This window comes from Ranitomeya imitator, chromosome 1, assembly GCF_032444005.1.
Source record: "Ranitomeya imitator isolate aRanImi1 chromosome 1, aRanImi1.pri, whole genome shotgun sequence".
Classification (NCBI taxonomy): domain Eukaryota; kingdom Metazoa; phylum Chordata; class Amphibia; order Anura; family Dendrobatidae; genus Ranitomeya; species Ranitomeya imitator.
Genome location: NC_091282.1, coordinates 1039743243 through 1039766529, shown reverse-complemented (window position 1 = coordinate 1039766529; position 23287 = coordinate 1039743243). Strand labels below are relative to the sequence as shown.

General features: G+C 43.1%; 1 protein-coding gene across 1 annotated transcript in view; it reads right to left on the bottom strand.

The window, feature by feature from the left end:
- FHIP1A (FHF complex subunit HOOK interacting protein 1A) overlaps positions 1 to 23287 on the bottom strand; it is a 484437-nt gene that overhangs the window by 29648 nt on the left and 431502 nt on the right. Inside the window, exon 11 of the mRNA XM_069744063.1 lies at positions 18601 to 18779. Coding sequence (XP_069600164.1) covers positions 18601 to 18779 — 179 coding nt within the window. The remainder of the gene's footprint in view (positions 1 to 18600; positions 18780 to 23287) is intronic.

The window sequence follows — 23287 nt, the reverse complement described above, 5'->3', positions numbered from 1 at the left end:
TCGTTGCCCTGGCGGTGTGCTTTGGATCATTGTCATGTTGAAAGACCCAGCCACGTTTCATCTTCAATGCCATTGCTGATGGAAGGAGGTTTGCACTCAAAATCTCACGATACATGGCCCCATTCATTCTTTCATGTACCCGGATCAGTCGTCCTGGCCCCTTTGCAGAGAAACAGCCCCAAAGCATGATGTTTCCACCACCATGCTTTACAGTAGGTATGGTGTTTAATGGATGCAACTCAGTATTCTTTTTCCTCCAAACACGACAAGTTGTGTTTCTACCAAACAGTTCCAGTTTGGTTTCATCAGACCATAGGACATTCTCCCAAAACTCCTCTGGATCATCCAAATGCTCTCTAGCAAACTTCAGATGGGCCCGGACATGTACTGGCTTAAGCAGTGGGACACGTCTGGCACTGCAGGATCTGAGTCCATGGTGGCGTAGTGTGTTACTTATGGTAGGCCTTGTTATATTGGTCCCAGCTCTCTGCAGTTCATTCACTAGGTCCCCCCGGGTGGTTCTGGGATTTTTGCTCACCGTTCTTGTGATCATTCTGACCCCACGGGGTGGGATTTTGCGTGGAGCCCCAGATCGAGGGAGATTATCAGTGGTCTTGTATGTCTTCCATTTTCTAATTATTGCGCCCACTGTTGATTTCTTCACTCCAAGCTGGTTGGCTATTGCAGATTCAGTCTTCCCAGCCTGGTGCAGGGCTACAATTTTGTTTCTGGTGTCCTTTGACCGCTCTTTGGTCTTCACCATAGTGGAGTTTGGAGTCAGACTGTTTGAGGGTGTGCACAGGTGTCTTTTTATACTGATAACAAGTTTAAACAGGTGCCATTACTACAGGTAATGAGTGGAGGAAAGAGGAGACTCTTAAAGAAGAAGTTACAGGTCTGTGAGAGCCAGAAATCTTGATTGTTTGTTTCTGACCAAATACTTATTTTCCACCATAATATGCAAATAAATTGTTAAAAAAACAGACAATGTGATTTTCTGGATTTTTTTTTCTCAGTTTGTCTCCCATAGTTGAGGTCTACCTATGATGTAAATTACAGACGCCTCTCATCTTTTTAAGTGGTGGAACTTGCACTATTGCTGACTGACAATACTTTTTTGCCCCACTGTATAATGACTGTGAGTTAAGATGAAAAGACAAACGTAGAGATGAAATAGATTTATCAAAGTGAGGCCAACTTTCTGAACAGAGCGAGGATAGGAAAGGTAACTTTGCGGTCAACACAAAACCCTACAAAGACCACGCAAAGGGGGCAAAAAGACCCTCCGTACCGAACTAACGGCACGGAGGTACACCCTCTGCGTCCCAGAGCTTCCAGCAAGCAGAAAAAAACAAATTGACAAGCTGGACAGAAAAAAAACAGCAAACAAATAGCAAAGAGGAACTTAGCTATGCAGAGCAGCAGGCCACAGGAACGATCCAGGAGGAAACAGGTCCAATACTAGAACATTGACTGGAGGCCAGGATCAAAGCACTAGGTGGAGTTAAATAAAGCAGCACCTAACGACTTCACCACATCACCTGAGGAAGGAAACTCAGAAGCCGCAGTACCACTTTCCTCCACCAACGGAAGCTCACAGAGAGAACCAGCCGAAGTACCACTTGTGACCACAGGAGGGAGCTCTGCCACAGAATTCACAACAGTACCCCCCCCTTGAAGAGGGGTCACCGAACCCTCACCAGAGCTCCCAGGACGACCAGGATGAGCCATATGAAAGGCACGAACAAGATCGGGAGCATGAACATCAGAGGCAAAGACCCAGGAATTATCTTCCTGAGCATAACCCTTCCACTTAACCAGATACTGGAGTTTCCGCCTTGAAACACGAGAATCCAAAATCTTCTCCACAATATACTCCAACTCCCCCTCCACCAAAACCGGGGCAGGAGGATCAACAGATGGGACCATAGGTGCCACGTATCTCCGCAACAATGACCTATGGAATACGTTATGTATGGAAAAAGAATCTGGAAGGGTCAGACGAAAAGACACAGGATTAAGAACCTCAGAAATCCTATACGGACCAATAAAACGAGGTTTAAACTTAGGAGAGGAAACCTTCATAGGAATATGACGAGAAGATAACCAAACCAAGTCCCCAACCCGAAGTCGGGGACCCACACAGCGTCTGCGATTAGCGAAACGTTGAGCCTTCTCTTGGGACAAAGTCAAATTGTCCACTACATGAGTCCAAATCTGCTGCAACCTGTCCACCACAGTATCCACACCAGGATAGTCTGAAGACTCAACCTGCCCTGAAGAGAAACGAGGATGGAACCCAGAGTTGCAGAAAAACGGTGAAACCAAGGTAGCCGAGCTGGCCCGATTATTAAGGGCGAACTCAGCCAAAGGCAAAAAGGACACCCAGTCATCCTGATCAGCAGAAACAAAGCATCTCAGATATGTTTCCAAGGTCTGATTGGTTCGTTTGGTCTGGCCATTAGTCTGAGGATGGAAAGCCGAGGAAAAAGACAAGTCAATGCCCATCCTACCACAAAAGGCTCGCCAAAACCTCGAAACAAACTGGGAACCTCTGTCAGAAACGATATTCTCTGGAATGCCATGCAAACGAACCACATGCTGGAAAAACAATGGCACCAAATCAGAGGAGGAAGGCAATTTAGACAAGGGTACCAAATGGACCATCTTAGAGAAGCGATCACAGACCACCCAAATGACTGACATCTTTTGAGAGACGGGAAGATCTGAAATAAAATCCATAGAGATATGTGTCCAAGGCCTCTTCGGGACCGGCAAGGGCAAAAGCAGCCCACTGGCACGAGAACAGCAGGGCTTAGCCCGAGCACAAATCCCACAGGACTGCACAAAAGTACGCACATGCCGAGACAGAGATGGCCACCAAAAGGATCTAGCCACTAACTCTCTGGTACCAAAGATTCCAGGATGACCAGCCAACACCGAACAATGAACCTCAGAGATAACTTTATTCGTCCACCTATCAGGGACAAACAGTTTCTCCGCTGGGCAACGATCAGGTTTATTAGCCTGAAATTTTTGCAGCACCCGCCGCAAATCAGGGGAGATGGCAGACACAATTACTCCCTCATTGAGGATACCCGCCGGCTCAGATACACCCGGAGAGTCGGGCACAAAACTCCTAGACAGAGCATCCGCCTTCACATTTTTAGAGCCCGGAAGGTATGAAATCACAAAGTCAAAACGGGCAAAAAACAACGACCAACGAGCTTGTCTAGGATTCAACCGCTTGGCGGACTCGAGATAAGTCAAGTTCTTATGATCAGTCAAGACCACCACGCGATGCTTAGCTCCTTCAAGCCAATGACGCCACTCCTCGAATGCCCACTTCATGGCCAGCAACTCTCGATTGCACACATCATAATTTCGCTCAGCAGGCGAAAACTTCCTGGAAAAGAAGGCGCATGGTTTCATCACCGAGCAATCAGAACTTCTCTGCGACAAAACAGCCCCTGCTCCAATCTCAGAAGCATCAACCTCGACCTGGAACGGAAGCGAAACATCTGGTTGACACAACACAGGGGCAGAAGAAAAACGACGCTTCAACTCTTGAAAAGCTTCCACCGCAGCAGAAGACCAATTGACCAAATCAGCACCTTTCTTGGTCAAATCGGTCAATGGTTTAGCAATACTAGAAAAATTGCAGATGAAGCGACGATAAAAATTAGCAAAGCCCAGGAACTTTTGCAGACTTTTCAGAGATGTCGGCTGAGTCCAATTATGGATGGCTTGGACCTTAACAGGGTCCATCTCGATAGTAGAAGGGGAAAAGATGAACCCCAAAAATGAAACCATCTGAACACCAAAGAGACACTTTGATCCCTTCACAAACAAAGAATTAGCACGCAGGACCTGAAACACCGTTCTGACCTGCTTCACATGAGACTCCCAATCATCCGAGAAGATCAAAATGTCATCTAAGTACACAATCAGGAATTTATCCAGGTACTCTCGGAAGATGTCATGCATAAAGGACTGAAACACTGATGGAGCATTGGCAAGTCCGAATGGCATTACTAGATACTCAAAATGGCCCTCGGGCGTATTAAATGCAGTTTTCCACTCATCGCCTCGCTTAATACGCACAAGATTATACGCACCACGAAGATCTATCTTGGTGAACCAACTAGCCCCCTTAATCCGAGCAAACAAATCAGATAACAATGGCAAGGGGTACTGAAATTTAACCGTGATCTTATTTAGAAGGCGGTAATCTATACAAGGTCTCAGTGAACCATCCTTCTTGGCTACAAAAAAAAACCCTGCTCCCAATGGCGACGATGACGGGCGAATGTGCCCCTTCTCCAAAGACTCCTTCACATAACTCCGCATAGCGGCGTGCTCAGGCACAGATAAATTAAACAGTCGACCTTTTGGGAATTTACTACCAGGAATCAAATCGATAGCACAATCACAATCCCTATGCGGAGGTAGGGTATCGGACTTGGGCTCATCAAATAAATCCCGGTAATCAGACAAGAACTCAGGAACCTCAGAAGGGGTGGATGACGAAATAGTCAGAAATGGGACATCACCATGTACCCCTGACAACCCCAGCTGGACACAGACATGGATTTCCAATCTAATACTGGATTATGGACTTGTAGCCATGGCAACCCCAACACGACCACATCATGCAGATTATGCAACACCAGAAAGCGAATAACCTCCTGATGTGCAGGAGCCATGCACATGGTCAGCTGGGTCCAGTACTGAGGCTTATTCTTGGCCAAAGGCGTAGCATCAATTCCTCTCAATGGAATAGGACACTGCAAGGGCTCCAAGAAAAACCCACAACGCCTAGCATACTCCAAGTCCATCAAATTCAGAGCAGCGCCTGAGTCCACAAATTCCATGACAGAATACGATGACAAAGAGCAGATCAAGGTAACAGACAGAAGAAATTTTGACTGTACCGTACCAATGGTGGCAGACCTAGCGAACCGCTTAGTGCGCTTAGGACAATCAGAGATAGCATGAGTGGAATCACCACAGTAGAAACACAGCCCATTCAGACGTCTGTGTTCTTGCCGTTCAACTCTGGTCAAAGTCCTATCGCACTGCATAGGCTCAGGTTTAAGCTCAGGTAATACCGCCAAATGGTGCACAGATTTACGCTCGCGCAAGCGTAGACCGATCTGAATGGCCAAAGACAGACTCATTCAGACCAGCAGGCATAGGAAATCCCACCATGACATCCTTAAGGACTTCAGAGAGACCTTTTCTGAAAATAGCTGCGAGCGCACCTTCATTCCACTGAGTGAGTACGGACCACTTTCTAAATTTCTGACAATATACCTCTATTTCATCCTGACCCTGACACAGAGCCAGCAAATTCTTCTCTGCCTGATCCACAGAATTAGGCTCATCGTACAGCAATCCGAGCGCCAGGAAAAATGCATCGATATTACTTAATGCAGGATCTCCTGACGCAAGAGAAAATGCCCAGTCCTGAGGGTCGCCACGCAAAAAAGAAATAATGATCCTACCTAGTTTAACTAGGTCACCAGAGGAGCGAGGTTTCAAAGCCAGAAATAGTTTACAATTATTTTTGAAACTCAGAAATTTAGTTCTATCTCCAAAAAACAAATCAGGAATAGGAATTCTCGGTTCTAACATAGAATTCTGAACCACAAAGTCTTGAATACTTTGTACTCTTGCCGTGAGCTGATCCACACATGAAGACAGACCTTTAATGTCCATTGCTACACCTGTGTCCTGAACCACCCAAATGTCTAGGGGAAAAAAAGGCAAAACACAGTGCAAAGAAAAAAAAATGGTCTCAGAACTTCTTTTTTCCTTCTATTGGGAATCATTACTACTTTTGGCCTCCAGTACTGTTATGAAAGGTAATTCAGTACCACAATGGACATAGAGGTCAGCGCACATACAGTGACCTGGCAATAACCCAAAAAACAAGAACGAGCTCTGAGACGTGGGAACTCTGTTGACCGCAATCCCTAATCCTCTCCAACCACACTAAAGGCAGCCGTGGATTGCGCCTAACGCTCCCTATGCAACTCAGCACGGCCTGAGAAACTAGCTAGCCTGAAGATAGAAAATAAGCCTACCTTGCCTCAGAGAAATACCCCAAAGGAAAAGGCAGCCCCCACATATAATGACTGTGAGTTAAGATGAAAAGACAAACGTAGAGATGAAATAGATTTAGCAAAGTGAGGCCCAACTTTCTGAACAGAGCGAGGATAGGAAAGGTAACTTTGCGGTCAACACAAAACCCTACAAAGACCACGCAAAGGGGGCAAAAAGACCCTCCGTACCGAACTAACGGCACGGAGGTACACCCTCTGCGTCCCAGAGCTTCCAGCAAGCAGAAAAAAACAAATTGACAAGCTGGACAGAAAAAAAACAGCAAACAAATAGCAAAGAGGAACTTAGCTATGCAGAGCAGCAGGCCACAGGAACGATCCAGGAGGAAACAGGTCCAATACTAGAACATTGACTGGAGGCCAGGATCAAAGCACTAGGTGGAGTTAAATAAAGCAGCACCTAACGACTTCACCACATCACGTGAGGAAGGAAACTCAGAAGCCGCAGTACCACTTTCCTCCACCAACGGAAGCTCACAGAGAGAACCAGCCGAAGTACCACTTGTGACCACAGGAGGGAGCTCTGCCACAGAATTCACAACAGCCGGCACACCGCGATCATGTTTGATCGCGGTGTACCGGGGGTTAATGTGCCGGGGGCGGTCTTTGACCGCTCCTGGCACATAGTGCCGGATGTCAGCTGCGATAGGCAGCTGACACCCGGCCGCGATCGGCTGCGCTCCCCCCGTGAGCGCGGCCGATCGCCCTGGACGTACTATTCCGTCCTTGGGAATTTAGGCCCACCCCACATGGACGGAATAGTATGTCCAATGACAGAAAGGGGTTAAAGCATCAGGGCAGTGCGCCATTCCATGCACCCATCAGCCCCAGCCCCTGATATCGGAATGCAGAGCGTCAATGGGTTGACAGGACAGCTGAGGTCTGCTGTATGTCTCCGTGCACACCATAATAACCCTCCTGTGAAACCCAACCTGTGGCTGCCGTACATAGGAGATTGTGGTTTTTACAATATATTGCAATACATTGTTCTTGCAGTACATAGTATGAGTGATTGAAAGATCAAAGTTTCAAGTTACTTGAATTAACTTTAAAAAAAAAAAAAAAATGTATTTTAGCCCCTTCATGACTAGAGGTATTTTTGGTTTTGCGTTTTCATTCTTTGCTCCCATATCTTCCCAGAGCCATAACATTTTGATTTTTCTGTCAATATGGCCTTGTGAGTGTTTGTTTTTTGCGGGAAGAGTTGTACTTTTGAACGACACCATTGGTATCATGTCCTGAAAAATGGGAAAAAATTCAAACTGCGGTGAAATTGCAAAAAAAATGCAATCCCACAGTAGTTTTTTGTTTTGCTTACTTACTAAGTTCACTAATTGCTCAAGCTGACTGGCTATTATGATTCTCCAGGTCATTACGAATTCACAGATACCAAACATGTCTAGGTACTTTTTTTTATCTAAGTGATGAAAAAAAATCTTTGCTAAAAAAAAATCCTGTAGTGTCTCCATTTTGCGTGAACTCGGGTCAGGTGTGGGATTACTTTTTGCGCACCGAGCTGACTTTTTAAATGATACAATTTAATCATACAATTTTGGTGCAGATATGATCTTTTGATTGTCCGTTATTGCATTTTAATGCAATGTCGCGGTGATCAAACAAACGTAATTCTGATGTTTTTACATTTTTTATCACTAAGCCGTTTAGCCATCAGGTTAATCCTTTTTTCTATTAATAGATTAGGCAAACTTTTATATCGGGTGGCGCTCATAGCAATCTGGCATTGACAACCATAGAGGTCTCCAGGAGACTGCTGGTTGTCATGCCAACCCATTGGCAATCCGCGATCACTAGTGATGAGTGAATATACTCATTATTCAAGATTTCCATAGTTTGCTCGGGTGTCTTCCAAGTATTTTTTTTAGTGCTTGGAGATTTAGTTTTTATTGCCGCAGCTGGATGATTTACATCTGTTAGCCAGCATAAGTACATGTGGGGGTTGCCTGGTTGCTAGGCAATGCCCACATGTATTTATGCTGGCTAACAGATGTAGATCATCCAGCTGAGGTGATGAAAACTAAATCTCCGAGCACTATAAAATACTCGGAGGACACCCGAGCGTGCTCGGGAAATCTCGAGTAACCAGTATATTCGCTCATCACTAGCGATCACGTGACAGGGGTCACCGATGGGCATATTTCTGGCGTGATTGACGGAAATGCATGTTAAATGCTGCTGTCAGCTACATTTAATGGGTTAATAGCCAAGGGTGGAACGCGATTTCTCCCACGGCTGTTCCAGGCACATGTCAGCTGTTCAAAACAACAAAGCAAAAAATTGCTATAAGGGCATGATCCCACAGTCAGGAACCGGCAGTGCTTTGGATGCAGCACATGTCCGCTCCATCCAAAGCGCTGCCGGCTTTTGTGCACAGGTGATTCCGCATGTGTCAATGAACACATACGGAGTCACCGCGTCCTATACATAGGACGGTGATATTTATCTTGCGGAGATAATGCAATGTCTCCGCAAGATAAACTGACATGCTGTTGTCTGGAAAGACGCGCCGCATGTCCATTTACGCAGGGATGCCGGAGGTGGCCATGCACGCATAGTGGAGATGGAATTTCATGAAAATCCCATCCACTGTGCTGTAACATCTAGTCACTGTGGATTGGACGCTGCAGCGTTTACTGACCGTGGGAACGTACCCTAAGAAGCAATCAAAATTGCATGTACCTCAAAATGGCAGTAATCAAAACATCAACAAATCATGACCTCACACAGCTTTATCAACAGAAAAGTGAAACCGTTAGAAGTAGTGATGAGCGAATGTGCTTGGATAAGGTGTTATCCGAGCTTGTGCGTGTGCTAACCCACTGTCTTCGGTATGCTCAAAAAACTAGTTTGTTTCCCCTACTGCATCATTCACTGCTGTTCGACAGCCGCAACACATGCAGGGATTGCCTGTTTATTAGCTTCTAACAGCGACGAAACTTGCAGTTGCAGGGACTCGAACATATTTTTAGAGCATGCTGAAGACAATCTGTTAGCACACAAGCATGCTCGGATAACACCACTCTCCTTTGCTCATTTTTGTTGTCTGTTCCTTTCACACACATCCTTTTTTTCCTTTTTTATTCTCTCGGGAGCTGCGCAAGCGCTGTACTACTATTATTCTCCTCTCTAAATGCGCTCCAATGCAGGCCGCCTGCACTCCACCTTGCACATGCGCAGCCACAGCAGAGATATTTACTCTGCCTTGGTTTAGCTCATTTCCGGTGTTGCCCTCATCATGCTGCACGGCATCCTACACCGGCGTGCGATTGACTAATCATCTTTAAAGCATTTATACCTGTTTGGTTACAATAACAGCACTTCCCTTGACGAAGCCGTACGGGTTACGGGGATACGCATGGGGTCACTCACTCAGTTGGACGCTCCGGCTCTGTTACTGGCTCTCTGGCTCCATCATTGTAAGTGCTTGTTTTGTTACTTGAGCCCTTCGGCCATATATTTCTTTTGGTTGCTATTTTTCATTATGGGTTACCATCATTAGCCTTTTGGGTTCATGCTCACTCACAGCTTTATTATCACAGCCTACATGGGTTGCTTTTGTTCTTGGCCCCTTTTTTTTGCTATCCCCACCATTGAGGGCAGTATTTATGTAGGACTTTTCTACATTTAGTAGTAGTATTTAGTGGCCATACCCTGATTCAACCTTGTTTCAGGGCTATTTGGGGTTGTCCAAATTTCATACCCTGAATCATCCATCTTTTTGGGTACATTGGATAAACACTGCATAATTATGGGCTAATTTGCCTTGCAGATATTTGATTACTACATTGTTTGTATCTAGTGTGTATTTTTTCATTGTTGGGGTCCATGAGTGGTTTTCCTCATATGTTTTTACTTGTGTTTTATGTTTTCTTTGTTATTATGTGCTAATAAAATTATTACATTTTATACATAATATTTTTTGGTGTAGTGTGCATGCGTTACAGTAGTGCTTTTCTCTTCTTGTTACATGATTCTTTCTACTACTGTTTTTTTGCACCTCCCTTAAATTGTGTAGCATTAGTGTTGAGCGCCTGATTCAACAAAAATTGCTTGGATAACATGTTATCTAATCATGTTCACTCATCACTATTTAGGAGTCTCTGAAAATGGTGACACAAGTGAATTTGTTTTACAATTTTCTTGCTTTCTTAATTTTTTTTTCTTACAATTTTCCCATTTTTTTTACCATGTAAAAAAAATTACACTGGTCAACACAAAAAATCATCAGTAAGGGTAATATGTCAGTTTTATGAAGTTTGATGTGCTGATTCAAAAAATATGCTTAGTTTTGCTCTGTCACATAAAGTTTCTGAGAGAAGTATTTTTGTTACTGTTATTTCTGCATTTTCAATGAATGTTTTTTTCTTCGCACTGACGAGGGCCAACAGCCCGAAACACCGTGTCTGCGAATTGAGATACTAATTTGGCTTTTATCCTAAGTCATATTGCACGACTCGTTAAAGAGTTGATTGTGACTTGTAGGATCGCTACTTCCAACAGGTGATGCTATAGAGTTTAAGTCTTCTTTTTCTCAGAAGAGGCAATATGCATATGTTTTTTTCTATGTTATTCACATTTCTTTGCTTGTCTTAATTGTGATTTTTTTTTACAGGGACAACATCAGTAAAGGTTTTAGTGAGTTTTATGGGAAGGAGTATTGACAGTATAGTCAACCAATGACTGCTTCTCGGAAAGTCAAATGTTGTGGGGAGGAGCTAACTTATTAGGCAGTAAGATTTGAGTCAGTCCGAAAAGGATGGTGATGGCAGCAAGGACTGGTATGTGAGATTCTGTCAGGAGACAGACCTCTACAAGGATCTGAGCCCTGCCACAGGTAGATAGAAGGGAAGGCAGCAGACAGCCACTATTGTGATAGGATTTTCACTGCATTTCTGGGAGGGCAAGTCACCTCAGAGGAAGAAAACAGCTCAGCCACTGAGGTGTAACTGAGGGAGGGTCTCCACAGAGAGAGAACCTGAAAGCAGCCAATATCACACTGAGAAACTGCCTGTCTGCAAATGTTCATCTGCAAGGAATCGGCTGACCCATTTACCTCACAACTGTATATAGTTATCTACCAGATTACCTCCAGTAAAATCAGTTCTAAATACAAGCTGCCTCTGTCATCTCTGGGGAAATATATACATATAGTCGGTCAGCTTATTTATTTTTTTTTTAGATTGTCACCACCATTGAACTGAACTTTCTCTACTGTTTGATCTGATTTAAAGGAGAAAAATGCCCCGACAGTGTATCAATTATCCGAACAGATTCTGCTATGTGTGTGGTTCTTTTACACAAAAAGGCCAAGTAAGTTCAATCACTCATCATGATATTGAAAAGATGTACCAGATATACTTTAAGTGTCCACTTGGTGATCAAGAGAAAAGCTGGGCCCCTCATGTGATATGCTCAAGTTGTTCAAATGGTCTTCGTGCCATTTGACTGCTACTTTTGTTTTGTCAAACTGAAGGGCTTTTCTACAAAGAACAAACATAAGATTAATTACCCTGAACTTGAATCTGCGATTAGGCCAGTTCCACATTATTATTATTATTATTATTTATTGTTATAGCACCATTTATTCCATGGCGCTTTACATGTAAGGAGGGGTATACATAATAAAAACAAGTACAATAATCTTAAACAATACAAGTCATAACTGGTACAGGAGGAGTGAGGACCCTGCCCGCGAAGGCTCACAATCTACAAGGGATGGGTGAGAATACAGTAGGTGAGGATAGAGCTGGTCATGCAGCGGTTTGGTCACATGATGGTAACTTGCCAGTTCCTGTACCACCATTGTCTGGAGTGGATGAAAATGAAGTAGAATATGAAGACTATGGAGCTGAAGCTACTGACGAAGACATGGAGACCTTAAGTCAAGATGAGTATGTACGGAGCAGCTGAGCAGCCAGAACGCTTTACTCAACATTAATTAAATGATCTTGTCAGAGACCTTTCATTGTCAAAAGACAAAGCTGAACTTCTTGCATCTAGGTTTAAACAGAAGAATTTTCCTCATGATGATGTCAAAGTGTGTTTTTATTACCGAAGTCATAGGAAACAAAATCGCAGTCTGGTAAGGATTGCGGAGTTGAAAATGGTGGAAGCAAAAAAAAAATATATATATATATTTTTTTTTTAAGTGCAGACCTTTATTGAAAGATAATCCACAGCGCATTTCAACGTCTTTCTGCTGTCTTTATCAGGTGCTTCACCCACAGTTTATTGCTCCACTGGTCCTGCTCATGCACGTCCCTATCCTCTTTTCTTTTGCCGAAGTAACACTCTAACACAATTTTTCACAGTTGGTGGACCAATGATGTACTGTAGCAATGTGAATGGCCTCTTTAAAGAACTGAATCAAGAGTATTTTGTTTCAGATTGGCGATTGTTTATTAACTCATCCCAGAGAAGTTTGAAAGAAGTGCTGCTTCACAATAGAAATATGAAACCTTCAATCCTTGTTGCTCACTCATGTCATCTAAAGGAAAGTTATGAAAATCTGTCAGTTGTTTTGGATGCTATACAATATAAGCATCATCAATCGAATATCTGTGATTTGAAAGTGATTGGTCTGCTAATAGGAATGCAAGGAGGTTTCACAAAATATTGTTGCTTCTAGTGTTTATGGGACAGTAGAAATACAGTAGAGCATTATGTTCATCGTGATTGGGGACAGAGAAACATCTAAGCTCCAGGTAGAGACAATGTTCAGCTTAATACTTTAGTTGATCCAGCAAAAATCTTTCTTCCTCCAGTACATATAAAGTTGTGATTGATTAAAAACTTTGTGAAAGCCATGGCAAAGACAAATTCACAATGGTTCCAGTACATTTCACAGAAATTCTCCAGCATGACTCCAGCAAAACTGAAGAAAGGGGTATTTGTTGGTCTTCAGATCAGAGAGCTTATGAGATATGATGTGTTTGAAGGTACTCTAAGTGATAAGGAATTGAGATCTTGGAAAAGCTTCTAGTGGATCTGTGAAAACTTCTTAGAAAAAAAAATCTCCAGAATACATTGAAGATCTTGAGGAACTGTTAAATGCATACCAGTGTCTTGGATGTCACATGTCTCTGAAAATGCACTTTTGCATTCACATTTAGATTTTTTCCTTCAAAATCCTGGGGAAGTAAGCGATGAACAAGCGGAGCGGTTTCACCATGACATTAAAGTAATGGAACACCGCTACCAGGGTTTTTGGAATGACTCAATGATGGCAGATTACTGTTGGATATTATATAGGGACAACCCTCAAAAATCGTATCATTGACAGTCTAATGTGAAGCACTTTTAATTTTTGCTCATATTTTGGTTTCGATTTTGCATGTGAAATTATTTTGGTTTAGTAAAAACTGTTTTGTAAGGTGAAGCGTGCTACAGAAAAACTATACACATTTTTAAATTCAGGACAAAAAGAAGATTCAGAAAAGTACAAAGTCACCTGCGATGATTACAAAAAATACTTTTTTGTAGACCTGTGTTATACAAGTTTACCGTAATTGTAGTAAGGCTGGGATCACACATGCAAGAAACACGTCCGTGTCTCGCATGTGAAATACAAGCTCTGGCGCCGGCACTGTGGAGCGGAGCGTGCGGCCGCATAGCAACACATGGAGTCGCACGCTCCGCTCTGGAGTGCCGGCGCCAGAGCTTGGATTTCACATGCGAGACACGGACGTGTTTCTCGCATGTGTGATCCCGGCCTAAAAGGAAGGATCATATTGCTAGAGCTTTTTTTTTTTTTTTTCTTTTTAACGAGTTTTTATTGAAACTTTTTGTAATAAGGGGAAGGGAAGATAAGGGAAGGAAAGGGTGGGATATGAAGCATGGAAGGATAATTAAAATTTAGAGAACTCACACTGCACATTTCAAACATTAGCTTTAACAATGTTAATATAATATTAAGCAATAATAATTGCTAGAGCTTTTTGACAGCACAATGAAAGCCATAATAATAATAAAACCCCCAAATACTATTGCAGAATTGCATGTTTTTTTAATGCAATTTCAAGGCACTTGGAACTTTATTTTTCCATGTTCCAGTACATGGAATGATAAAATGAATGGTGTAATGTAAAACTACAACTCATCCAACAAAAAAAAGTCTTCATATGGCTAGGTGTAAATAGAAAAAAATAAAATTGCTCTTGCCGTCATCATGGTTGACTTCAACATCCCCACTGATAACCTTAAGTCAACAGCCTCCAAACTTCTGTCCCTTACTTCATCTTTTGGACTTATTCAGTGGTCCTCCACAGCCACCCACACAGACTGACATACACTAGACCTGGTCTTCACCTGTCTCTGCTCTCTATCTAACTTCACCACCTCCCCTCTTCCTCTATCCGACCACCATCTGCTCACTTTCTCATCCCTGTCCTCCTCAACGGTCACCCATGTCCAGCAACATGCGCACCCCAGCGGAAACCTTTCACCTATACACCCACACGCTCTCTGACTCTATCCTACTACTGGCATCCATATCCTCACTCCACAACATAGACAGTGCCACTGCTTTCTACAATGCCACTCTCGCATCAGCTATTGACACAGTTTGTCCTCTAATTCATGACAGTGTGACGTATCAATAGACAATTCTGGCACAATAACACCACTAAAAATCTCCGGCAAGTGTCCAGGGTTGAAGAGAGGCATTGGAAGAAAACACATTCGCAAGAAGACTTCATTGCATTCAAACAGGCAACACTCGCTTTTAAATCTGCTCTCACCTCTGCTAAACAGGCCTACTTCACAACCCTCGCATCTTCCCTATCCTACAACCCCAAACAGTTATTCAAAACCTTTTAACTCCCTCCTCAGCCCCCAACTGCCCCCCTTCCAACCTCCCTCATCTCTGCTGAGTACTTTGCCACACACTTTAAAAATAAGATCGACCAAACAAGGCAAGTCTTCATTGTTCAACCACCACAACCCCTTTGTATACCAGACCAATGCCCAAACCCCATAACCTCCCTATCCAACATCACTGAAGGGGGTTTAACTGTCTCCTCTCCAAATAGCACCTCATCACCTGCGTGCTCGACTACATCCCATCTCCTCCCCAACCTCACCACCATCTTAATCCCATACCTAACCCACCTCTTCAACTTATCACTAACTTCTGGCACCTTTCCTTCTGTGTTCAAACATGCCACAATCATGCCTATCCTTAAAAAGCCAACCCTCGATCCAACTGCTATGTCCAGCTATCGCCCAGTATCACTGCTCCCATTCGCTTCCAAACTCCTGGAGCAGAACGTCCACGCTGAACTTTCCTCCTACCTCTCATCTAACTTGCTCTTTGACAATCTACAATCTGGTTTCCGCTCCATCACTCAACTGAGACAGCCCTGACCAAAATTACCAATGACCTACTTACAGTCAAAGCTAACGGACAATACTCTCTACTCCTCCTTCTAATCCTGTCCTCTGCTTTTGACACAGTTGACCACTGCCTCCTACTACAGATCCTCTCCTCCTTTGGCATCAAAGACCTTGCCCTATCCTGGGTCTCCTCATATCTTTCCAACCGCACATTTAGCATCTCACACTCCCATACTGCCTCCTCATCCCACCCTCTCTCTGTTGGAGTCCCCCAAGGCTCTGTTCTAGCACCCCATCTCTTCTAAATCTATACACTTGGCCTGGGACAACTCAAAGTCCCATGGATTCCAGTACCACCTTTACGCTGATGACACTCAGATCTACCTTTCTGGTCCAGACGTCACCTCTCTACTGTCCAGAATCCCAGAGTGTCTATCAGCCATATCCTCCTTCTCCTCTCGCTTCCACAAACTCAATGTGGACAAATCTGAACTCATCTTTCCTCCATCTTATAGATCTTCTTTACCTGACCTATCTATCACTATTAACGACATCACGCTTTTCCCCGTACCGGAAGTCTGCTGCCTCTGAGTAACTCTTGACTCTGCCCTGTCCTTCAAACCGCACATCCAAAGCTATTTCCACCTCCTGTTGCCTCCAGCTCAAAAATATTTCCAAAATACGTCCTTTCCTCGACTGTCAATCTACTAAAATGCTTGTGCATGCCCTCATCATCTCCTGCCTTGCCTACTGCAACATCCTTTTCTGTGGCCTGCCTGCTAGCTCCCATGCACCTGTCCAATCCATCCTTAACTCTGCTGCCCGACTACTTCATCTCTCTCCTCGCTACACTCCTGCTTCCCCCCTCTAAAAATCTCTTCACTGGCTCCCATTCCCTCAGCATATCCAGTTCAAATTACTAATACTAACCTACAAAGCCATCCATAACCTGCCTCCTCCATATATTTCTGAACTAATCTCCCGATATCTTCCCTCACGTAATCTCCGGTCCTCCCAAGACCTCCTTCCCTCCTCCACACTTATTCGCTCCTCACCCAACCGCCTCCAAGACTTCTCCTGAATATCCCCCATCATCTGGAATTCTTTGCCCCAACACATCCGACTATCAACCACATTCGGATCGTTTAGCTGGAACCTGAAAACCCACCTCTTCAGGAAAGCCTACAGCCTACACTGACCCCGCTGCCTCCTCAACAAAACCGAAGCTACCGCTTCACCTACACCGGAGCTCCTGCAACTCTCAACCTATTGCCTCCTTCCCCACCATCCTCTAGAATGTAGGTCCGCAAGGGCAGGGTCCCACCCCTCTGTATCGGTCTGTAATTGCTAGTTTGCTTACTGTAAGTGATATCTGTAATTTGTATGCAACCCCTTCTCATGTACAGCACCATGGAATCAATATATAAATAAATAATAATGCTCTTGGAAGAAGGTGAGAAAAAATGGAAGCTTGCTCAGTCAGAAAAGGATTAAATACAAAACTAGCATCTTTTCTGAGAGTACTTTCCTTTGGGATGTATTCACTGTGAAATTTACAAAGCAAAAATTCCACAGAAAATTTACAATGGCAACATCTGCACTAAACTGTGGGAATATAACAGCATTTTTTTTCCAAGACTCAATATTTCCTTCATTAACCCCTATTTTCAAGAGTTTTGCAATTCACCCGGGTATTCTGGATTTGAACTTCTGGGCCAAATCTTGATTGATGACAAACCATTCTTATCTAATCAGTGATTGGGGTTTATTATAATTTTTGTATTTTTGTGAATTGACCCCATGTTTACTATGGGATTGAGATCTGGGGAGTTTACTGGCCATGAACCCATAATTTCTATGTTTTGTTCACTAAGAACCTTAGCTATCCCTTTTGACTTGTGACTTGGTGCTCCAACATGCTGGAAATAGCATTGTTCATCACCAAATTGCTACTGGAGCATTGGTAGAAGTTGCTTTTGGAGAATGTTTAGATATCAATCTATATTCATGGCAATGTCCATGAGCAAAATTTTAGTGAGCTCCACACATGACTGGTCTCAGGATGTTTTACTCTTGGAGTGACACATGACTTATGGTATTGATCACCTTTTCTTCTCCAGACAATCATTATTCCAGATGTCCCAAACAATCGTAAGGGGGCTTCATCAGAGAAACTGGCTTTACCCAAGTCCTATGCAGGTCTTATTCCTGTACAGATTTTCTTGGAGACAAGTGTCTCCTTTTCTGATCTTATTTTACTAGGCCATCATCCAAAACCCAGATCAACTAATAGCTGCCTCCTGCCCTTGCTGAGCAAGCTCTGCATTTGTTGTGAACCAATCCTATTGCTGAATCTAGAGTTAATGAAAATTGCCACTGTGAAAACTAAAGTAGCAACCTTTGCGAAAACCAAAATTTGTGCCATTCTCAATAATAGTCTCAAAGCTTTTATCTACCACTGTCCTGCAGACTTCAACCCCAATATTCGTATCTGGACACTGGAGACAAAAAGTCTAAGAAGAGTGTTTGATCAGGAAGCATTATGCCTAGGAAAGGGTATTTCCCCACTTCTGCATAAACAAATTTCAGTCTTACTGTGTTTTCCTAGCAAATCTCCCTGCTGTAATTACCTGGTCATGGCAGGAGGTCTCTGCTTCAAATGAAGTTGAAACATCATTTTTCTCTCTATTTCCTCTGTTTCAATTAGTTTCTCTCTCCCTAGCTATAATTAGTTACACATGTTCAACGTGTAGTCCTACTTCAAAGGAGGCTGGAGTGCCCGCTCTTCTCCCATCTGGAGATGTCTTTTGTATTTTATTTTTTCTCTGACAACATTGAATGACCTTGAGTCAAATATTTGTCAACAAATAATTTGATTGCAGTAGTAACAGAAGAGAAGAATAAGATTAATATCAGTGAAAGTCCTTGTGCTGCACCACTGGAAGCATGACATTTCTATTTTTTGTTATTTGAATCCAATACTTCACTCAATTACAAGGTAATATTGTGGCTATTTCTACACATTTGCATTTTGAAAATGATTCTAAGCACAGCGGGGACAATGACTTGTCATATTTATATTTTAAATTCTAAGATACACATCTACCCCATGATTTTACAGTACCTGGTAGAGAGAGCGTACACTGGGCTGGAATACCATATTTGTGTTGAGTAGGAAGGATCGAATGAGAGGCTGAGGGTAGCTGGCAAGCTGTGTAATGATCCCAAGCAACAGCAAGTTAACATGCAAGGAATTCTCAATCATGTTCTCTAATTTGGACAAAACAACACTGATGAATGGCCCTGAGGGAGAAACATAAAAAATAAACATATAGTGCTGACAGATAGGTACTCTAAACATTATAATGAAATAGGTATTAATAGAGTAAAGACCCATGGGAAAAATGTCTGCAAAAGGGATTTTATTCTACTTACAAAAACTTTCCTTTTAAATTGAACATAGAAATAGTCTTTACATCTCCCCCAAACTCCAAGTTTCACCTCTTTGCATCTTCCTTGATGCCCTAGGATGATGCCCTAGGAAACAACCAAGAGGTGAAATTCGGATGAAAGTGCAAGGGGGTGACCTCGAGATTGTTTATAGAAGCCATTTTAAAGGAATGTTTTGTGTGCTGAATAAAATCCCCTTTGTGGTGGAAGCTTTGCCTATGTTATGTACTATTGCAGGACATATTGTCATCTTTTCTGCTTTAGGGCTGAGAAGTGTGGCCCCTTTCCTCCTGTCAATTAAATGTGAGTGTGAGCAGGGGGGAACCTAGCCTCTCTGCTGCCTGAGGCAAACTGCAAAACGGCGCCCCCCCAACATTAAATCAGTACAAATAAGTCTTAGCAGGACCATATCTGACAACCTCAGCTCATCCACATAGGGTAACACACAACAACTCTGCTATGTCCCACTTCCTTACTGCTTTCAGATCTGAAAACCCCAGCTGGTTCACATAGCTTATCTACTTCTGACAGTCTGATGGAGGGAAGCTGTGAACTGTGACAGAGCTGTGCAGCAGCAGCATGTGGGGCCGGTGGGGGCGGCGGGGGCGGGTGATGTTTTTTAAAGTTACTTACTGCCGGTTACTGCTCTGCGACTAGTCCGACTTCCAGCAATTTGTGTGTCCCAGCAGGTCAGGAGACTGGGCACCGCCGCTGCACCTCAGCCCGGGTAAGTAACAGTCACCTGCAGGGCACGCTGCACTTTAGGTTGTTGTGACACTGCACTGTCAGAGATTGTCAGAGCAGGGATTACAGGGAGAGTCAGCACCACGTGTTCTGACTGCTGCTCCCTGTCTTTAAGGATGTTCTGCCACCTGAGGCAAAGTATTCAACTTGCCTCATGATAGCAGCGCCCCTGAGTGTGAGAAGCAACATCAGGAGTTTTTGACTGGAAAATTAGTTAAGTTCTCATACTGCAATATTGCACACATGTATTGATAACTGTGACTGTTTTCTGCTTGACGAGCTTTTGTGTGAAGTCATTTATTTTGTAGCAGTACTCTGGTTTTATCTGCGTTTACTACATTTTTTTTATATCCCATTATTTAAAATATATATATTTATATTTTAACTGCAAAACAATTTTAATCAAATTTTTACAATTTTGAAAATAGTGAAATGGATTTCATAGTTTTAATTTAACTTGCAGAATTTCATATAAGAAGATACATTTTGCATACATGCTGGGCTTTGTGCCCCAGAAAAATAACATCATAAAGGTAATCTAACAAATACCATTCTAATCACTAGGGCTCCTTGTGTTTTCTCTCACTCCGATCCCTTTGACTAGCAGTTCTCCCCTTATTCAAAAACATGCAGAAAGACTCATCAGTCTAAGGAAGTCAGGCATGAAGAAGCCCTAAGTAACCTGTCTTAGAATTGATAGCAGAGACACAAACCTCAGTTCATCAAGACCTGCGTTGTTCACTCCAGTCTGGATGAGGGCGCATCTGTTTCACTAAAAGGCACACTCCTTTTATTGGAAAAGGAGAGGTCATGGGGAGCTATAAGAAAACTAGAGATAAGGAACCTGGGACCCTGAACTGCCCCTCAGGCTAGGGGAGCCCAGTGTTTCCTTAACTCAGGGATACCCTTGATGGTAGGGAGGCCTGAGTCACTGACCTGTCCCTATCTCCTGTCCAGCCCTGAGCTAAACCCCCAACCCCCACCCCAGGACATGAACCATAAAGGAAAACACTGATATAGACCAACAGATAAAGTGAATTGCACCACAAAGCAAACTGTCAGGACAACACAATATGTGTGTTGAGAGAACTCAATACAAATAGGGAAATGAACAAACAACAAAGTATACTTCACCAGACTCCAAACAAAGATTTGAGTATCAACAGCTACTCCAACTCAGGACCGTTAAACAAGAGGCCTGCAAATGCTATAGTCAGTAGTGATGAGCGGATATACTCGTTATTCGCGATTTCTCGAGTATGCTTGGGGGTCCGCCGAGTATTTTTTACTGCTTGGAGATTTAGTTTTTCTTGCCGCAACTGAATGATTTACATCTGTTAGCCAGCATAAGTACATGTGGGGATTCCTTGGCAACCCCCATATGTACTTATGCTGGCTAACCGATGTAAATCATTCAGCTGCGGCAAGAAAAACTAAATCTACAAGCACTAAAAAATACACGGAGGACCCCCGAGCATGCTCGAGAAATCTCTAGTAACGAGTATATTCGCTCATCAATAATAGCATCCAGGAATGTTCTGAGCCATACTTAACCCCTTCATGACCCAGCCTATTTTGACCTTAAAGACCTGGCCGTTTTTTGCAATTCTGACCAGTGTCCCTTTATGAGGTAATAACTCAGGAACGCTTCAACGGATCCTAGTGGTTCTGAGATTGTTTTTTCGTGACATACAGTGGGGCAAAAAAGTATTTAGTCAGTCAGCAATAGTGCAAGTTCCACCACTTAAAAAGATGAGAGGCGTCTGTAATTTACATCATAGGTAGACCTCAACTATGGGAGACAAACTGAGAAAAAAAAATTCCAGAAAATCACATTGTCTGTTTTTTTAACATTTTATTTGCATATTATGGTTGAAAATAAGTATTTGGTCAGAAACAAAATTTCATCTCAATACTTTGTAATATATCCTTTGTTGGCAATGACAGAGGTCAAACGTTTTCTGTAAGTCTTCACAAGGTTGCCACACACTGTTGTTGGTATGTTGGCCCATTCCTCCATGCAGATCTCCTCTAGAGCAGTGATGTTTTTGGCTTTTCGCTTGGCAACACGGACTTTCAACTCCCTCCAAAGGTTTTCTATAGGGTTGAGATCTGGAGACTGGCTAGGCCACTCCAGGACTTTGAAATGCTTCTTACGAAGCCACTCCTTCGTTGCCCTGGCGGTGTGCTATGGATCATTGTCATGTTGAAAGACCCAGCCATGTTTCATCTTCAATGCCCTTGCTGATGGAAGGAGGTTTGCACTCAAAATCTCACGATACATGGCCCCATTCATTCTTTCATGTACCCGGATCAGTCGTCCTGGCCCCTTTGCAGAGAAACAGCCCCAAAGCATGATGTTTCCACCACCATGCTTTACAGTAGGTATGGTGTTTGATGGATGCAACTCAGTATTCTTTTTCCTCCAAACACGACAAGTTGTGTTTCTACCAAACAGTTCCAGTTTGGTTTCATCAGACCATAGGACATTCTCCCAAAACTCCTCTGGATCATCCAAATGCTCTCTAGCAAACTTCAGACGGGCCCGGACATGTACTGGCTTAAGCAGTGGGACACGTCTGGCACTGCAGGATCTGAGTCCATGGTGGCGTAGTGTGTTACTTATGGTAGGCCTTGTTACATGGGTCCCAGCTCTCTGCAGTTCATTCACTAGGTCCCCCCGCGTGGTTCTGGGATTTTTGCTCACAGTTCTTGTGATCATTCTGACCCCACGGGGTGGGATTTTGCGTGGAGCCCCAGATCGAGGGAGATTATCAGTGGTCTTGTATGTCTTCCATTTTCTAATTATTGCTCCCACTGTTGATTTCTTCACTCCAAGCTGGTTGGCTATTGCAGATTCAGTCTTCCCAGCCTGGTGCAGGGCTACAATTTTGTTTCTGGTGTCCTTTGACAGCTCTTTGGACTTCACCATAGTGGAGTTTGGAGTCAGACTGTTTGAGGGTGTGCACAGTTGTCTTTTTATACTGATAACAAGTTTAAACAGGTGCCATTACTACAGGTAATGAGTGGAGGAAAGAGGAGACTCTTAACCCCTTAGTGACAGAGCCAATTTGGTACTTAATGACCGAGCCAATTTTTGCAATTCTGACCACTGTCACTTTATGAGGTTATAACTCTGGAACGCTTCAACGGATCCCGCTGATTCTGAGATTGTTTTTTCGTGACATATTGTACTTCATGTTAGTGGTAACATTTCTTCGATATTACTTGCGATTATTTATGAAAAAAACGGAAATATGGCGAAAATTTTTAAAATTTTGCAATTTTCAAACTTTGTATTTTTATGCCCTTAAATCAGAGAGATATGTCACGAAAAATAGTTAATAAATAACATTTCCCACATGTCTACTTTACATCAGCACAATTTTGGAAACAAAATTTTTTTTTGTTAGGGAGTTATAAGGGTTAAAAGTTGACCAGCAATTTCTCATTTTTACAACACCATTTTTTTTTAGGGACCACATCACATTTGAAGTCATTTTGAGGGGTCTATATGATAGAAAATAATGAAGTGTGACACCATTCTAAAAACTACACCCCTCAAGGTTCTCAAAACCACATTCAAGAAGTTTATTAACCCTTTACGTGCTTCACAG